The sequence below is a fragment of the Protopterus annectens genome, chromosome 3.part1, assembly GCF_019279795.1.
Source record: "Protopterus annectens isolate FY-2018-M chromosome 3.part1, PAN1.0, whole genome shotgun sequence".
Classification (NCBI taxonomy): domain Eukaryota; kingdom Metazoa; phylum Chordata; order Ceratodontiformes; family Protopteridae; genus Protopterus; species Protopterus annectens.
Window position 1 is genome coordinate 1,480,792,452 of NC_056732.1, and position 16,225 is coordinate 1,480,808,676.

At 38.1% G+C, this 16,225-nt stretch overlaps 1 protein-coding gene across 3 annotated transcripts in view; it reads left to right on the forward strand.

The window, feature by feature from the left end:
• The window catches only part of STK31 (serine/threonine kinase 31), a 5,081,810-nt gene that overhangs the window by 2,705,636 nt on the left and 2,359,949 nt on the right, over nt 1–16,225 (forward strand). For all 3 annotated transcript variants that reach the window (XM_044067546.1, XM_044067547.1, XM_044067545.1), the window contains one exon: nt 13,727–13,849. In XM_044067546.1, coding sequence (XP_043923481.1) covers nt 13,727–13,849 — 123 coding nt within the window. The remainder of the gene's footprint in view (nt 1–13,726; nt 13,850–16,225) is intronic.

Below are 16,225 nucleotides of genomic sequence, written 5' to 3' on the forward strand. Positions count from 1 at the left end.
CCCCCCTGCAAAAAACAAAACCAAAAAAATGTTATTGATATATATATATATATATATATCAGAAAAAAGTTCTAGTGCTGTGGCTGAACGATGACAGTGTAGAATAACTTCTTTATTGAACAAGAGATGCGAGCGCCTTCGCAGTGTATCCCACTGCTTCAGACATAATGACAAGCACACTACTTAATCTACTATATATACTTGAGCAATCAATTTATCAATTAAACAATTTAAAATTTTAAAGTGATTATAAAACATATAAATATACATGAAATTCATCCTTAAATATATAAAATCTATAACTGTACCATATATATTCACTCAAGTCAAGTTTTTAGTGGTCTGTTTTTTAAGACATGTCTAATGGGTATTTTATCATTAAAAAAAAGAAAAAAGAGAATTGCCAAATATACTGGAGCCACGAATGTCGGAATCAATATTTTATTAAGCGCAAACAGAAACCGCTATAAACACATGAACGCTTTGTATCAAAATTGCGTTTTCGTCTATACAAACCAACTTCATCAGATACTCTCATTAAAATAAACAGTCCTTTTATAAATTATTCAAAAGCATTTCATCCAATCAAAAAACAGTTAATTAATTAAACAATCATTATTCTATTCCTATTTACATTCAGCAATGCATACTTTAGAGAATTTAGATTCAGACCTATTTTAAATAAGAATATAGATGAAAGTTCTTGTGGTAATTTTACCCCCATAATACAAGAAAATGATTTTACTCATGCCTTGGTTCTTGAATACAACGCCTTTAACACCAAAGTTACAAGAAAAATTGTTGAAAGAGAATGGTCAAGATTTATTAATTTCACTGATTTAGACCAGAAAAAAATAAATAGAAATGTTAAGGTCGTGTATAAAAACTCCCGATCATTTAAAAGTATGTTGGAGAATAAAGGTCCTCCCAGGAATAAGCAAGGAAGGAAGGGCACTTATAAATGTGGACGTTGTGCACATTGTAACAATATAGTGGACAAAGAAAAAGTTTATTTATAATGTAGAGAAAAATGGATAAAAATACAGACCACTATAATTGTGAAACCAAGGGGGGTAGTATACATTAGTTTATGTTCAGAATGTAACGCTTTTTATGTAGGAAAAACTGAAAGGGTGTTGAAAAAGAGAATATATGAACACAAATATGAAATAGCCGCACGAAAGGGCACTAATGCTTTGTATAAAAACACCCTGGTTTGTAAGGATGCTAAATTCCATTTCATGGTTTTAGAGCAGGTCAAAAAGGACCTAAGGGGTGGATTATGGGAAGAAAAATTAGAGGCCAGGGAACTATGGTTGCAGATATCCCTGGATTCCACAAATTTCCCAGGCTTAAATGAATTTATTTCTATTATGCCCCTTTTAAAATTGAAAGCTGGGATTTTGTAAGACAAATAGATGTAATTGTTACTTTCACCAGCAGATGGCAAGGTATATAACACAAATGTTTTTCTCCTAACGGAACTTTTAAAACATTAAAAATGGATTTTTTATATAAATTAATACGTATGTTTTTTTATATATTTATCATATATTTTAAATCAAATGTTTTAAAACGTTTCTAATTGTTGGTATTGATATTTATTGAATGGAAAGAGTATAAAATCTCTAAAGTATGCATTGCTGAATGTAAATAGGAATAGAATAATGATTGTTTAATTAATTAACTGTTTTTTGATTGGATGAAATGCTTTTGAATAATTTATAAAAGGACTGTTTATTTTAATGAGAGTATCTGATGAAGTTGGTTTGTATAGACGAAAACGCAATTTTGATACAAAGCGTTCATGTGTTTTTAGCGGTTTCTGTTTGCGCTTAATAAAATATTGATTCCGACATTCGTGGCTCCAGTATATTTGGCAATTCTCTTTTTTCTTGGTTTGATAGCCAAATAATTCCAGTTTTTGTTTGTGGCTATTTTATCATTAAACCCTTTACCTTCATGGGCTTTCAACCTTGACTGTCCATTTAGTCTCATTAAGTTCTGTTTTTTTTTATTAATATCCCCAAGTCTACTAGTTAAGTTTTGTGTTTTCTACCATTGTTTTTTTGTGTCTTTCGGCTTTTTCTGGTTAGGGGTCGCCACAGCGGAACTCCGGTCCGCTAATGATTGGTAGTGGATTTTCTACTATTATAAACCTAAAATTATGTGCATGTGAAGTACTCATTACACAAAGCATCAATACATAACTTCTCATACACATTTAAAACTGGATGGTTTACAGGTGTATACATGCTAGGTTTCATTAAATTCACATTCTTATTAGAAATGTCACTAGATGTATCACTAGCATAAATAATTTTCAGAGTTACTGACCTCATAAAACATTTTAAGTCCAGAATATAGTCTGATATATCAGCCAATTGTGCTGGGATATATGATAGTCCCTTTTCCAGAATTTGTTCTTCCTCTCTAGTTAAAATCCGACTGGAAATATTCCAGATTAATGATTGCTGCTGTTTGACCACATTTTCTTCAATGTTTGTGCATATGTGTTCGGAGTGTGGTCGTATTTCCTCTTTAACCTGGTCATGCTCGTTGACCTGCCTCGTTCGTTGATTGCTTTTACATCTGTGGGTAAAGGGTAACTAAGCGCTTGCTGCTTATTATTCCCTCCTACATTTACAGCTCCACTGTGTGTGAATGGAGACAATACTATATGTCGTTGTATTGCCTCCTGCGATGCTTACACTATTGGGATACTGGGTGTCTTTCGTCTCGCTCCCTGTAATTGCTCCACTGATTGCTCCAATGTGTCCGCTTCTGTGAGCTCCATTTTCATATTTGATGCATTTCCCGTTACCGGAAGTTGTGCCTCAGTAGCCAAGGGACGCTGTGTGGTGGGTGGGATCATAGTGGATTCTCGTCGTATCTCATTGGCTCCCGGTGTTCATACAGTCTGCTCATTATTGGTTCTCTCATCTTTCGGCCAAGCAAAGACATGGCCACTTGCAAAGTCCCTTTTATCTCTCTCTAATGTATGTATTTTATGTTGTATAGCCCTTTTTTCAAATAGGGTTAATGAGTCCATGACGTTCCCTATCTTTATATCTATCAATGCTTCAGGGAAATCAGCATATAACTCCGTTTGTGTTTCAAGTATTTTTGCTGACAGTTCTTGTTCCTCTGGTATAAAAAAGTTAATCATTAATTTCATATAGTTAAAGCTAAGTTCATTGTTCAACTTTTGCCATTCTGCCAATAGTGTGGGGTGTGTATTCCCATACTTGGGCATTTTAAGAATACGTAAACCCCTCGGTATGATTCTCAAGTCAATGCAAGCTTCAAAATAGAAGCGTTGCATCTGCAATTTATTTAGTTTAAAAATACAGTCCTCAAAATAATTAATTTTGTCTCTCAGCAGATTCAAATCAGTCTCTGATTTAGAACATATGCCATTACTTTCTTCAGGTACATTATGTAACAAAGGGTTGCTCAACCTATTCAGGGAATCTTGCGATCTTTCTTTTTTCGGCTTTTTCCCGGTTAGGGGTCGCCACAGCGGATCACGTGTTCGCTCATTGGCAGTGGAGTTTTACAGTGTCAAGTTGCCAGCCTGGCGCCCAACCTTCCACAGAAGGCACACACATGCTCACACCCACACCTAGGGTCAATTTAGTGTGTCCAATCCACCTACAGCATGTCTTTGGGATGTGGGAAGAAACCGGAGCACCCGGAGGAAGCCCACGTGACCACAGGAAGGACATGCAGACTCCGCACAGAAGACACCCCAGCCGAGGATCGAACCAGAGAACCTCTTGCTGTGAGGTGGCAACGCTAACCACTGCACCACAGTGGCCGCCCTCACAATCTTTCTTTGATGGAAATGTTTAAATTCAACGTATTCTCCACTGGCTCATGTTCCAAGTTTATTTCCATTTGTACTTCCATCGTTCCAGGGATTTGGCAAATAATATCAAAGTCACACACAAACCACGAACCTATACCCTCTGGATAAACACCAAAGCACCAACAAATGCAAAATAGCAATACAGCAGAAAAAAGTTCTAGTGTTGTGGCTGAACGATGACACAGTGTAGAATAACTTCTTTATTGAACAAGAAATGTGAGCGCTTTTGCAGTGTATCCCACTTATGTGTGACTTTGATATATATATATATATATATATATATATATATATATATATATATATATATTTTTTTTTTTGACCTTCCGAAATGTTGATCATTTGGTCTTGGCCATATGACGTTTGGTATTTCGGAAGGTCGGTCATCTGAAGGAGATGTATGCATTATGGGATACATATCATAGCCAGATTGCACATGAGGAAAATACAGTGGTTTTGCAATTCAGTGTAGACTGATCACCAACACCCTTGATCTTTCCAAATCCTAGTGATTAGCTTCATGAAGAGAAAACTCTTATGGTGGGTAGACCAAACCTTTCTGAACCCAGGCCTTCCAGTTTCTTGTTCCACCCCATCCCAGCCCATAACCAGTGATGCTTCAGACTTTGCTTGTGGGGCAGAATCAAGGGGAATCAAAGTACTGAGTCTTTGAGACCGTCATTTCAGGAACAAAATGCACAAAAATTAAAGAAGTGATGGTATTAAAGACCTTTCCATGGCCTCTTCTAGTAATCACAGGCCACACTGCTGTGATGTATGTAAGCAGAGAAGGGGATAAACTGTCTCAACCCCTTTGCAGACAAACTGTGATACCTGATAACTTGGAACTCAGTACAATATATGCCTTCAGGCTACTTAAATTCTGTCAGAGCAGAACACTGTGGCAGATATGTTGCACAGATACAGGAGAGACCCCCCCTCCCAATCATAATGGTAGATGTTTGAATATATCACTGTTGTAGTACTGCAAACTTCCCTCCCTCTCTCCATTCTCTTTTTTGTTTGTTTTTCTTACTTTCTGGAGATAATTTTTGGCCAGGGTGGGGTACGCTTGCCTTGTCAGATTTTTCTCCTAGTACATAAATTTACAATTTGGCAACCTGCTTAGGTTGCTTATATAGTTCAGCTTCCCTTCATTGGGAGGCATGAAAGCTCTGAATTTTGACACCTGTGTTTGCTTCTCCTTGAGCTTCCTTGGAAGCACTGTGTACATAAGTACCCAAATGTTTTCATATACTGGGCAGATGTCCAATCATAGGCAGGTTGTGTCTCGTATGGCTTTATGCTACTGCAACCGTGGTCTATTTTAACACCTATTGTTGTGGTAAATTTACTTGTGCAACTGTACTTTCCCTGATGGATGTCTGTTGGACTGTCATGCACCACTTTGCAAGCCTTTGGGCACTTTCACATTTAGATCCTCTTCTTTGGCTGGCTGGCCGGCCCTGTTCTAGCCTTTCCATTATCATGGAGGGGCGGTATCTTGCATGTTTCTTCTATCTAGATGTAAGCATGTTTGGGCTTTGTGAGATAAGATATAACTAGAGATCAGTTGATACATTTAATAAAAAAAGGGAAAAAAAAAAGAAATAAAATTCTAGCTTTGACCTCCTCATTCAGACTTCCCTTCTCCTCAACCACCCCTCCAAGATACTTGAAGCTGTTAGCTTGTTACACGATTTTCCCTTCAGTCTCCATTCTTGGCTATTTCTGATTTCCCCCATTAGCTGTCAATACCAATGTCTTATCTGTACTCTGTTTCATCCCATATGCCTTCAGTTTTGCATTCTATTCCCTTAGCTGAAGTTTTTGTTAAGAGTCTGTCTGTAATGCCACATTGTCTGCATACAGCAACCTTGGTGATCTCTCTCATCTGACTTGTTTGCTAATGTAGTCCATCACCAGTGTGAACAGCAGTGGGCTCAGAGTTGAAACCTGGTACACACCCACTCCCACTAGGAGCCCCTCTGTGAGACTGAACACTGTTCCTACTTCAGTCATTGGGACTTTGAACAGGATTGCCCCAAATCAGCTACCTTGGGACCTTGTAATATGGTTTCTCTAAGTCTAGAAATGCTCAGTTGTACTCTTTCCTTATTTCTAGCTTCTTATCACATATCTGTCCCACTGCAGACATAGGGTTATTTGTGGGGCATCCTGATCTGAATCCAGACTGCTCATCTCCTGTCTTACTCTCTCCTAATCTGTATATTCATTTATCAGTCACTCACTCGAGAACTTCCACACATTGTGACAGGGCTTGATACTCTATAGTGCCCACAGTTTGTTCTTGTACACTGGCACTAGTATGCTTATTGTTCAGTCATCTGTGATGCACATTTCTCATCAGACTGATATGAGTACCTTCGGAAGCCATTTCTTCCCTATCTCACTCAGCATTTTGATCATATTGAGAATGTTCCAAGATTGCTGCAGATTGAGCAACAGCTTAATTCTAGCTTTCCCAGTGTGAAAACGGAAACTCAGCAGAGAAAGCCATTTCTGGGTAAATTTACATAACTGGTTAGTAAGTGCACTGCCTGGATGCCAGGAAAAAAGAAATACAAGAGGACCTGAAAGAAAATCAGCTACAAAAGGTGAAGAAAAAATACTGGTTAAGTACTGCAGCTGTTCAGCAAAAAGCAGTGCAAGCTGCTAACCTGACTTCCAGTAAGGCAGCTGTACACAGACCTGGTTAAAACAAATGAAACACTGATGGAGTGTATCAACTCAAATGACAAAAGGATGGAAAATGGAAGAAGCTTTAAACAGCTATTCAGATGAGGTGATAAAATTGCAAAAATCAGAGGATGAAGTGAAGAAAAGGCTGACTGAATATGAGACTGCTTAAGAAGACATGCTTAAAAAAATAATAGAATAATGGGACAGAGCACGTAGGGAAAACCTGAGATTTTCTGCTGTACCAGAGATGCTGGAATGAACAGACTGTACTAATTTTGTGAAATCAGTGATAAACAACTGGACTGGTATTCCACAGCAGGAGTTGTTAATTGAAAGGGCACATCATGTTTATTCTCCAGACCTGGCTATGAGAAAGCAACCTAGACTTTTAATAGTAAAGATGCAATTCTACCAGCAGGAGTTGATTCTGGCAAAACCGTGGCAGGAGGGCAAGGGACTAAAAGTGGGAGACAGCAGTGTCCCCACTAGTCAGGGAATGCCGAGAAGCAGGTTTGAGATTCAAACTGTTGCACCCAGCTATCTTCAGAATATTCTTTCCTGGGGGGAAAAATATGTTTTTGATAAAGTACATGCTAAAGAAGAAATGCAAAAGTTTGTCCAACAAAAAGTGATTCATCAAACAGCAGGAGATGGTGCTTCTTGTCTTCTGTTAAATAACAGAGACCGACTGTGCCAGTGAAACTTTTTCCAGTGTTTCAATGAAAAATACTTGAGAGAAGGGTAAACAAAAATCACAAGAGTTGTCTGGAAGAATCGATTACATTGGAAATGAAGCAGAGACCAGGTTTGGGCGATGGAGATGAACAGGAATAAAACCAGTGACTTGGAAATTGACAAATGTGGGATTAGAAGACAATAAGTCTATTTGTGAAACATGACAGAACAAGAACATCTGGAAATATTGGATTTTTTGGACTTGAAAAACTTGTAGGGGACTAAAGAATATACCCTTCTACATGTTGTTAATGTTTGGGTAAATACTTAGAAGAGGGGAAGAGGAGGGTGAACATCAACTGTAAGTAAAACATTAATAGTAATGTTTTTATAGTGCATGATTTTCTTTGCAAGCTATAAACTAAAGATTTCTCAGTTATTTTTAAGTGTACTGGGGATACCAATGTAAACGGGTACTGTTATTTTTTTCTTTCTCCCTTCTCTCTTTTTTTTCTTGCTCGACTTTAAGAAATGGTACTGCAATGTTAAAAAAAAAAAAAAAAGTTTGTTCAAAAGAGCATGTCAGAAGAAAACGTGATGTACTTTTTCTCATTCTCGCATAGGGGAATGATGATTTCAGGCCCTTAGTTTGATCTAGTAACAAATTTTAAGAGAAAGCAGGTAAATTAAAAAGAACAGTGATTGTTATAAAGCTTTCTTCTAGCAAATGTATGCTTAGTGGCAGCTCTATATCTGGCCCTCATGTCTCCATGGAGAAAGTCTGATATGACTAGGAGATAATGTTTTCCGAAAGCATTCCAGAGTTTTCCCAGTTGTAAGAGGTGTAAAGATAATGCAAAACCTAGATGCACAGTCTGTATAATGCATCTTAGCCTGGATAACCTTTCTTTTAGGTAACTTAAATTTGTGAGTGTGATGTCAGTCTGGGACATTTGTTCCTATTAGGAAGGTAAAACTTCAGTATTTGAAGCTGTACATAGTTTTGTATGTTAGTATTAAGTTAATAGGTTTTAGGTGGGTATTGGGCTTCTGTTTGTTTTTTTGTTTTGTTTTGTTTGAAGACTTTCAATTAAAAGTTTTGTAAGATGTGGCATAGGCTCAAATGGATATGACAAGAAACAGTGTAAAAGATGAACCTGCCAAACAGTGTACATATGTAACACAAAAGCTGGAACTATACATTTAACAAAAAACTGTTGTACATAAAAGGTTGGAGTAATAACTTTTTAACACAAGGATGTTTTCCATAATGTATCCAAATGTCAATGGTCTCACAGATAAATACAAAAAAGAAAGAGTAGTGAACTGCATTAAAAAAAAGTAGAGTGCAAATAAGCTATGCTACAGGAGGCGCACTTGGAACATGTACAGTTGATAAAGGTTTTCAGGATGGTTATTCAGCTGAATACCTGGGAAAAAGGAAAAGATGAGTACTTGTATTTGCAAGAGGAGCTCCATAGTAATAGAAGAGGATAAAAAATATATAATGGTAGAGTTGTAGTACTAAGCAGCTGTTGGCAAGGGAGGAGGATTATACTGGCATGTATTTATATTCCATATGGAGCTTAAGAAAATTGTGGGAGAAATAGTCCGCATTCAGCAAAGAATATTACTTATAGGTGGGGACTGGTATTTGATTTGCAGCAGCGAAGATGTGTCTGGAGTACCCAGAAGACTAAACATAACAAAGGAGGGTAGATTCCTGAAGAAGTTTATGAAAATATTTTGCATGAAAGATGTGATTTCAGTACTATGAGTTTGGAGTGAATTTACATATTCCCCAAGATATAAAAACTGGGCTAAGCGAGACAGAATTTAAATTTCCCAGGAACATGTGCTTTTAATTGAAAGTCTTGATACGCGCACAATGTAACTGTTGCAGATCATGCATTAGTAATAACCAAAATAAAAATGCAGGGTAATGAAATAAAAATGAGACTCTGGCATTTTCCCTCATATCTGTTGAAAAGAGAGGAATTTAAGGAATGTGTAGTGGAAATTATTCAGGAGCTATTAGAAAAGATACAAATTTCTTCTGAAAATAAACTAGGTAGTGGGATAAAATTAAAGTGGTGTTTAAAAATAGGGTGGAAATAAAATAATGGAAAATATGGTTAAGTAGTAGCAATAATTATTTAGAGGGACTGACAAATGTTCAAGTATTGCAGAATAGGAGAATCTCTCAAAAACAAGAAGAGCACCTGCAGAATGCTAAACAGAAAATAATGGATTACCTTGATAATATGCATGAGTTTAGAAACATTGCTGCTAAGCAACTGTTTTTTGATAGCTCTACCACACACAAACTTTTAGCATGATGACTCTGGCAACAAAGTAGAAAGGGCTGTCGCCAAGCATAGAGAACCTGTAACAAGGAACTATAACAAGAGCTCCTCTAGAGGTGATAGAAATATTTCATAAATTCTATAAAAGTCTGTATAAATCAGAGGAAAATGGAAATCAAGAAAAGTTACAAATTGAGATGTTTATAGAAGAATTAAATATGCCAAGATTAGAGGTAGATGAAGCTCAATTACTAACAAGATAGGGGGAGATGAGATAAAAATGATGTATAACCAATCTACAGGAAAGTCCTCAGGAATAGGTGGTATTCCTGTGGAAATTTGGAAGCTAGGATGGAAAATGAAAGATCTGGAACGTTTTGTTTAACAGTATTTTAAGAGGAAGAGAAGTACCAACATCCTGGAAGAAAGCAATGATAGCTGTAATACTTAGAGGGTACAAATCCATCAGATTCAGCATCATACAGGCCCATTTCAAATACTAAACCATGTGTATAAATGTCTATAATGGCTATAAGAATGGCAAAAAGTGATGCCAAAATTGATAGATGTGTGGTTTTGTGGATGGGAGGCAAACATTTGACAAAATTAACAGAACATTGATGTTCCATAGGGAAGCAGAATGTAAGGAAATACCACAGTTGTTGGTGGGTCTTGATTGCATTCCCTAATAAAATTATAAGATTGATTAGGAGCATATATGAAGAATAGGAGGGGAAAATTAAAGTGGGTGGGTGCCTCTCTGATCATTTCTGTTTGAGCAGAGGAAACGGGCAGGAGTGTCCTCTTTCCTTTTTATCTGGATTATCTTTAAAACGATTGGCAAAGGAAATAAGGGACTCAGAAATTCAGGGATATAATTGGTGTGGTAGCTGAGAAAAGTTGGCTCTATTCGCAGATATTATCTTATACCTGGTAAAGCCAGAAAAAGACATTTCAGTGTTGTGGACCATTTTGAGGCCATTTCAGATCTTTTTGGGATACAAAATTAATGAAGGTAAACAATGGCAATAGTGGTAAATTATGTACCCACATGCACATTGGTTCAGCAATATCCATATGTATGGGGACATGTAAAATGAAGTACTTAGGAGTATGGATTAAAAATGATTCCAGTATGGCAGCTAAAGATATGTGGGAAGAGACTAAAGAAAAAAAAATACAAAAACTGAGAAACTGGAAGCTGTGTTATATGGATAGTAAAATACAAGCAGTTAAAATGTCTGTAGTCCCTTTAGTCTTGTACACAAGTCAGGCATATTTTTATCAAGCAAAGGAGAAGTTGTAGATAGCAATTAATAAAGAGCTGAAGGATTTTATCTGGGAAGGGAAGATGGCAAGAGTGAAGTGGGATAAGCTGATTTTTCCAGTAGAACGAGGAGGACTGGGATTTCTCGATCTGAATGGGTATTTCAGAGTTACACAGTTAAGGCCCCTATACATAGTGCAAGCAGAAATCTACAATTCAAAGTGGAAAGGGATGATGAAATGGGGGGGAAGCGGAAGAAACAGGTAATGACTGAGATTTTGGATGCATACCTTTAAGAAGAGTAACAATCATACAGAGTATTATATTCATAAAGTAGCAGAAAGTATTCTAAGAACTAAGGCAATATGGGAATGGAGAAAGGAGATTATGCTGACAGGGATGACTGCAATTAGGGGTACAGACAAATAGGCAAGAGGGAGCTGGAATTTATTGGAGAAAACTGTCAAAGGAACCAAGGTATTGGGGGGAAAATAACTATCAAGAGAACGGTAATAGAATGAGAAGACGCCAATAATGTATTTGGCCTGCAGATTAGAAATTGCCTTCCCTATCAAGGATTGATATCAGTCTGTAGGCAGAGAGAAACAAATAGGGGTCTGCGAAATAAAAGACCAGCACTGGTATAGTTTTTAGTAGAATCTAGAGCAGAAGCTGCTGCTAAAAGAATAATTAGTAGAACATATAAAATATTGCATTTTAACTATAAAAATCAGATAAGGTTAGAAAGGATTTGGAAGAGACTGGATAATCAGTTCACAAAGAAACAATGGGGGGATATATGTAGGTCTCGCAAATAGCGACAAAATCTAGAAGATTTAGGATTTTTTCTTGGAAATGTTTGCATACACACTTTTATACCCCAAGTAGACTCTAGAGAATTTTTCCTCCGGTAGACAGCAAACATTGGAGGTGTAATGAGGAAGAAAGTGGTAATTGGGAACATCTTTTCTTGGAGTGTAATGAGGTGGCAGACTTTGATTACCTACAGGCTACTTATATCAGAGATACTGGGTGAGCAAATTGGTTTATCTATGGAAATGATTTTTCTGAGCTATGATACAGAATCAGAAGTGCTTAGACATAGTAAGGTCTTGTTGAGTCTAATTATGATGGCTGTGAGTCTAATTATGATGGCTGCCAAAAAAGCAATTACTAGAAAATGGAAATCAGAATCTAAACCAACTGTACTTGAAGTAGTGAATATAGCAACAGAGATAAAACAATCGGACTTGAGATCTTTAAAAAAGGGTAGGAGCGAATTACATAGGAATAATTGGGGCTTGTGGAAACAATACGTACAGGGGAGGATTAAGGTTTAAAAAAAGGCCAGAATTGAATGAGCTATGTAGTGTTTGACAATGATTGGTTAGATAATAAGCTATGTGTAATGTCTGCAGTTACGATTATGTCAATATAGTTTATGATGGTTAATGCTTGCTACTACAGTTATGTTAATGTATTTGTTTTCGTTTATATAAGTGTATGATTGCCTATGTCAAAACTGATATATATATTTTTTAACAAGGTACATCTTTATTAAATTATCATATTGGCTTTGACCTCATCTGAGCCTGCTGCTTTCCTTAATTTCATTTTCCTTAGTGATGCTCTTAGTTCTAGGGTGAGCTTCTCTCTTCTCATCTCAGGATATCTTGGCAGTACAGCTTCTGTGGGGTTTTCTTCATTTAGAAGCTGTTGGAAGTAGAAAGTACTCCTTCCATTTTGAACAGGTTATTGCTGGGATCCCCTGTAAAGGGTGTCTTGCTATCTTCTTTTTGTATGCCATGCAGCCTGGTATAATTTCTTTGTACCATCCACTGAGTCACTTTCCAGAAGATGGCAGAGTGTCTCCAAAGCCTTGTTCTTTGCTATTGACTCTCCTTTGTAGCCAGCCAGTATTCCTTCATGGTCTAGTCCATCTTTCTATCTCCCATTTTTTTCCTGCATTTCTTCTTTCTTTTGATGACTTCCTGGACTTCTGTATTTGACCACTAACTGTCCTTGTGTACTTTATTTCAATATATTGCTTGTGTACACACTCCATGTACATTTAGAGGGTTGCCAGTTCACCTCTCTTCACATCTTTTGTATATGGGAGGAAACGAACAGCCATCAGTAACCAATGCTGAGTCAGGGAAGGATATATTGACTCCACGCTGATTATAGCAAAGCCAGGAAACAAGACTGGAGAAATATCTGTGGCAATGCAACAACAATAGCATTTGTATCCTGGTACCAAACAGAAATACATTAGTTTTACAAAAATGTAAGCTATTGCATCTTTTGCTGTTTGTAGAGTAATGTTTGCAAAACCATTTTTCACACTTAGTTCATTTCCATTAGTAATGAATTTCATGATGTTTCATTTAGTTTCCAGTGCACAAGCTGTTTGGATGTTGCCAGTAGTAAGATGTCTCCCATTGTTTTTTTTTGTTTGTTTGTTTTTTTAATGCAGACACTCTTCTATATCAGGGCAGCAAGGTTTTATACTGTACATCAGAAGAGAAGTATTTAAAGTGATTGTTACAGTTTGACAAATATAAAGAAGTATTCTGGAGTGGGAAAATGTAACTGAAAAAAATCATAAGTTCTTTTATATTTTATTACAGCTAGGAAATGCTTGGCGGTGGTTTCCCCCCATAAATCATCTTACTTTCTTTATTTATTTTTGCTGTCTTCATGTCACCTCTATATCTACAGTGCAATTTGCATAAATATTTTTGATGTGTGGTTATATCAATTTTTTACTTAAAGAAGCATACGTTCCAGAGTGTTTTTATTGTTAAAATTGTGCTTATTTCAAGACTGCAGAATTAGAGATACAGATTAAATTATTTCCCTTTAACATTTCATTTCATCTTATCTTTTTTTACCCTGACTGTATAGGATGATATTGAGAATCTTGTTAACAAGAGAAATGAAGTTTGTCATCAACTGTATGCTTATGCAAAAGAATTTATTGATGAGGTGGATCATCTTCCTATAGTAGAACGCATGGACAGTTTAAAGGTTAGATTTTTATTTCTGATTTATTTACATGTTAGTGTATGAAAAGTACTCTGCCATACTGTGTAACAAAAAAAAAACATAATATTTAGAGGATTTGGCCACATCTCAGAAAGATTTGATGTTTTTAATCTTGCCTTTATTCTCACTGATGGATAGGATCCGACCTGTCAGATCCCTCTTGGCATTTCCAGTAGCTCAAAGTCTTGAGCAAAGCTCGTGGGCCTCCTTTCCTACCCATAATGCAGTTCCCCAACTACCTCAGATCTTGTTTGCCATGCTGTGAGAAGGTTCTTCAAGCAAGCTCAGGGCTAGTCTTTTACAATTTTTTTGTCTTTAACTGTATTTTTCCTTATATTTCTGTAGTTACACTTAGTGCTAATCTTTCACTAGTTTTTTATTCCATTTAGTAGTGCCCTTTTCTGGCCAGGCTTTTTTTGGATCCGTACCCAAAGGAGTCAGATCAGACTCTCATTACCCCAGTGGTGCTTACGCCTCCTCTGAGCCGTCATACTCTGATATCCAGCTAGTGTCTGTATCGGATCCGAGAGCACCTATTGGTTCTTTGGACCTGATGTCCGTCTGAGTGTTTCTGCCAAGTCAGAGCAGGAAACCTCTGGGAGCCAGCGTTCACCGTCCATGTCCACGGAGCAAATTCGGGCCACTTTGGATCTGACACTGTCTCTTGGGGCCTCAGCTCGGGTGGGTTCGGCTCCTGTTTCTTCCTCAGAGCTTTCATAGTCAGCTCAGAGACATCTCTACAGTCTGATATCTTTGTTGTCGGGTCTGGGGAGTTCCTCGGAGCAAGGGCAGTCTGCTTTTGAAGTTATGAGAAGAGTAATGACTGCCCTTCAGTCTGACACAGTTTCCTTTGGAGCTTCCTCCCTCTTCAGCACAGGTGTCTTTTCCGCCTCACCCTCGTCCACAGGACCGCACGGATGCTCCCAGGGGACTCCTCCCTCTTCTGAAACTTCTCCATAATACCCCACTGAAGAAGTTCCTCAGAAGAAGACGTGCAAGAGGAAGCATCATGACTCACCTCAGGAGTCTGTCACTTTAGATACTGACCTCGATGAAGCAGAAGGGTCCCCACGATTGCCTCCTGAAGATGTTTCCTTTGGAGGCATTCTAGAAATCCTGATACAGAGAGGCAATTGGCAGTCCTCATCCCCTTCTACTGAGGAGTCGGTACACCTGAAGACCTTTGGATCCCGCCCTTCAACATTGTGGGTAATTCCGCCATTCAAGCTTGTACAGTTAATATCTCAAAAGACTCTGGAGATCTGAGACTCAATAGAGCCCATACTTAAGAGGCCAAATAAGTACATTACAGCCCCCAAGAATCAAACTTTCCTTACAAAAGGTGTAGCAGTGGATGACATGGTCATGGCGGTGGCCTCAAAGACGGAACTTTCCGAGACTAGTTCCACTGTCCATCCTCCTAATAAGGATTCTAGAACTTTGGATAAATACGGGAAGCGTGTCCTTTCTTCAGCAGCTTTTACATTGAGATCACTGAATTATCTTACACATTTCACCAGATTAGAAAGAGACCTGTTGAAAAAAATTATCAGACTCTCCCAGGAGCTGGAGCTGCTGTGGCGGTTGATATGATCAGTGCACAACAGGCTACCTTCAACTCAGTTGTTAACTTGTCCATGAGGCTCAATTCTTATGCAGCAGATGGATTGAGTAGGGCAGCAGGATCAGGCATATCTGTAAGGAGGCAGGCTTAGGTATGCCTTTGTGATTTTGCAGAGCCCTTTAAGTCTTCCTTTATTAATGCTCCCCTTCGGTGGCTCATCTCTTTTCGGGCCAAAAGTTAAAGAAATGCTAACTTGGTGTGAGCAAGAGGGTAAGACCCTATCTGCCATTGGAGTACGTTTTTCTACATCCACTAGACCATATCCAAAGGGTCAAGAGGGGTAGTGGGAAAATTTGGTTCAGGAAATCTCAGCATTTTTGCCAGGACACACAGGGTGGTAGTTCCCCCAGAGGAAAGGGGGGGGGACAATAACGGCAGATGCTGTCCTCACAGCAGAGGGGTCCGCAGAATCAGTAGACCATTTCAACGCTCCGGAAGGAGTGCCCAACTGTTCACCTCTGGAGGCAGTTTGGGGTCGGTTGTCGTTGCACCTCGAAACCTGGCAGATAATCACTGACAACATATGGGTGCAAGACATAATATCCAGGTGTTAAATGATTCCCTTTTCCTGCCCCGTTCCCGCAAACAAGTCTTAACCCAGACGTACCACCCAGTCAACAGGAGCAAGCAACATTAGAAATTCAAATGTTGCTGAAGAAGAGATTTATCCAATAAGTCCCCACAGATCAGAGAGGATCCAGAACTTACTCAAGATTCTTTTTAGTTCCAAAGGG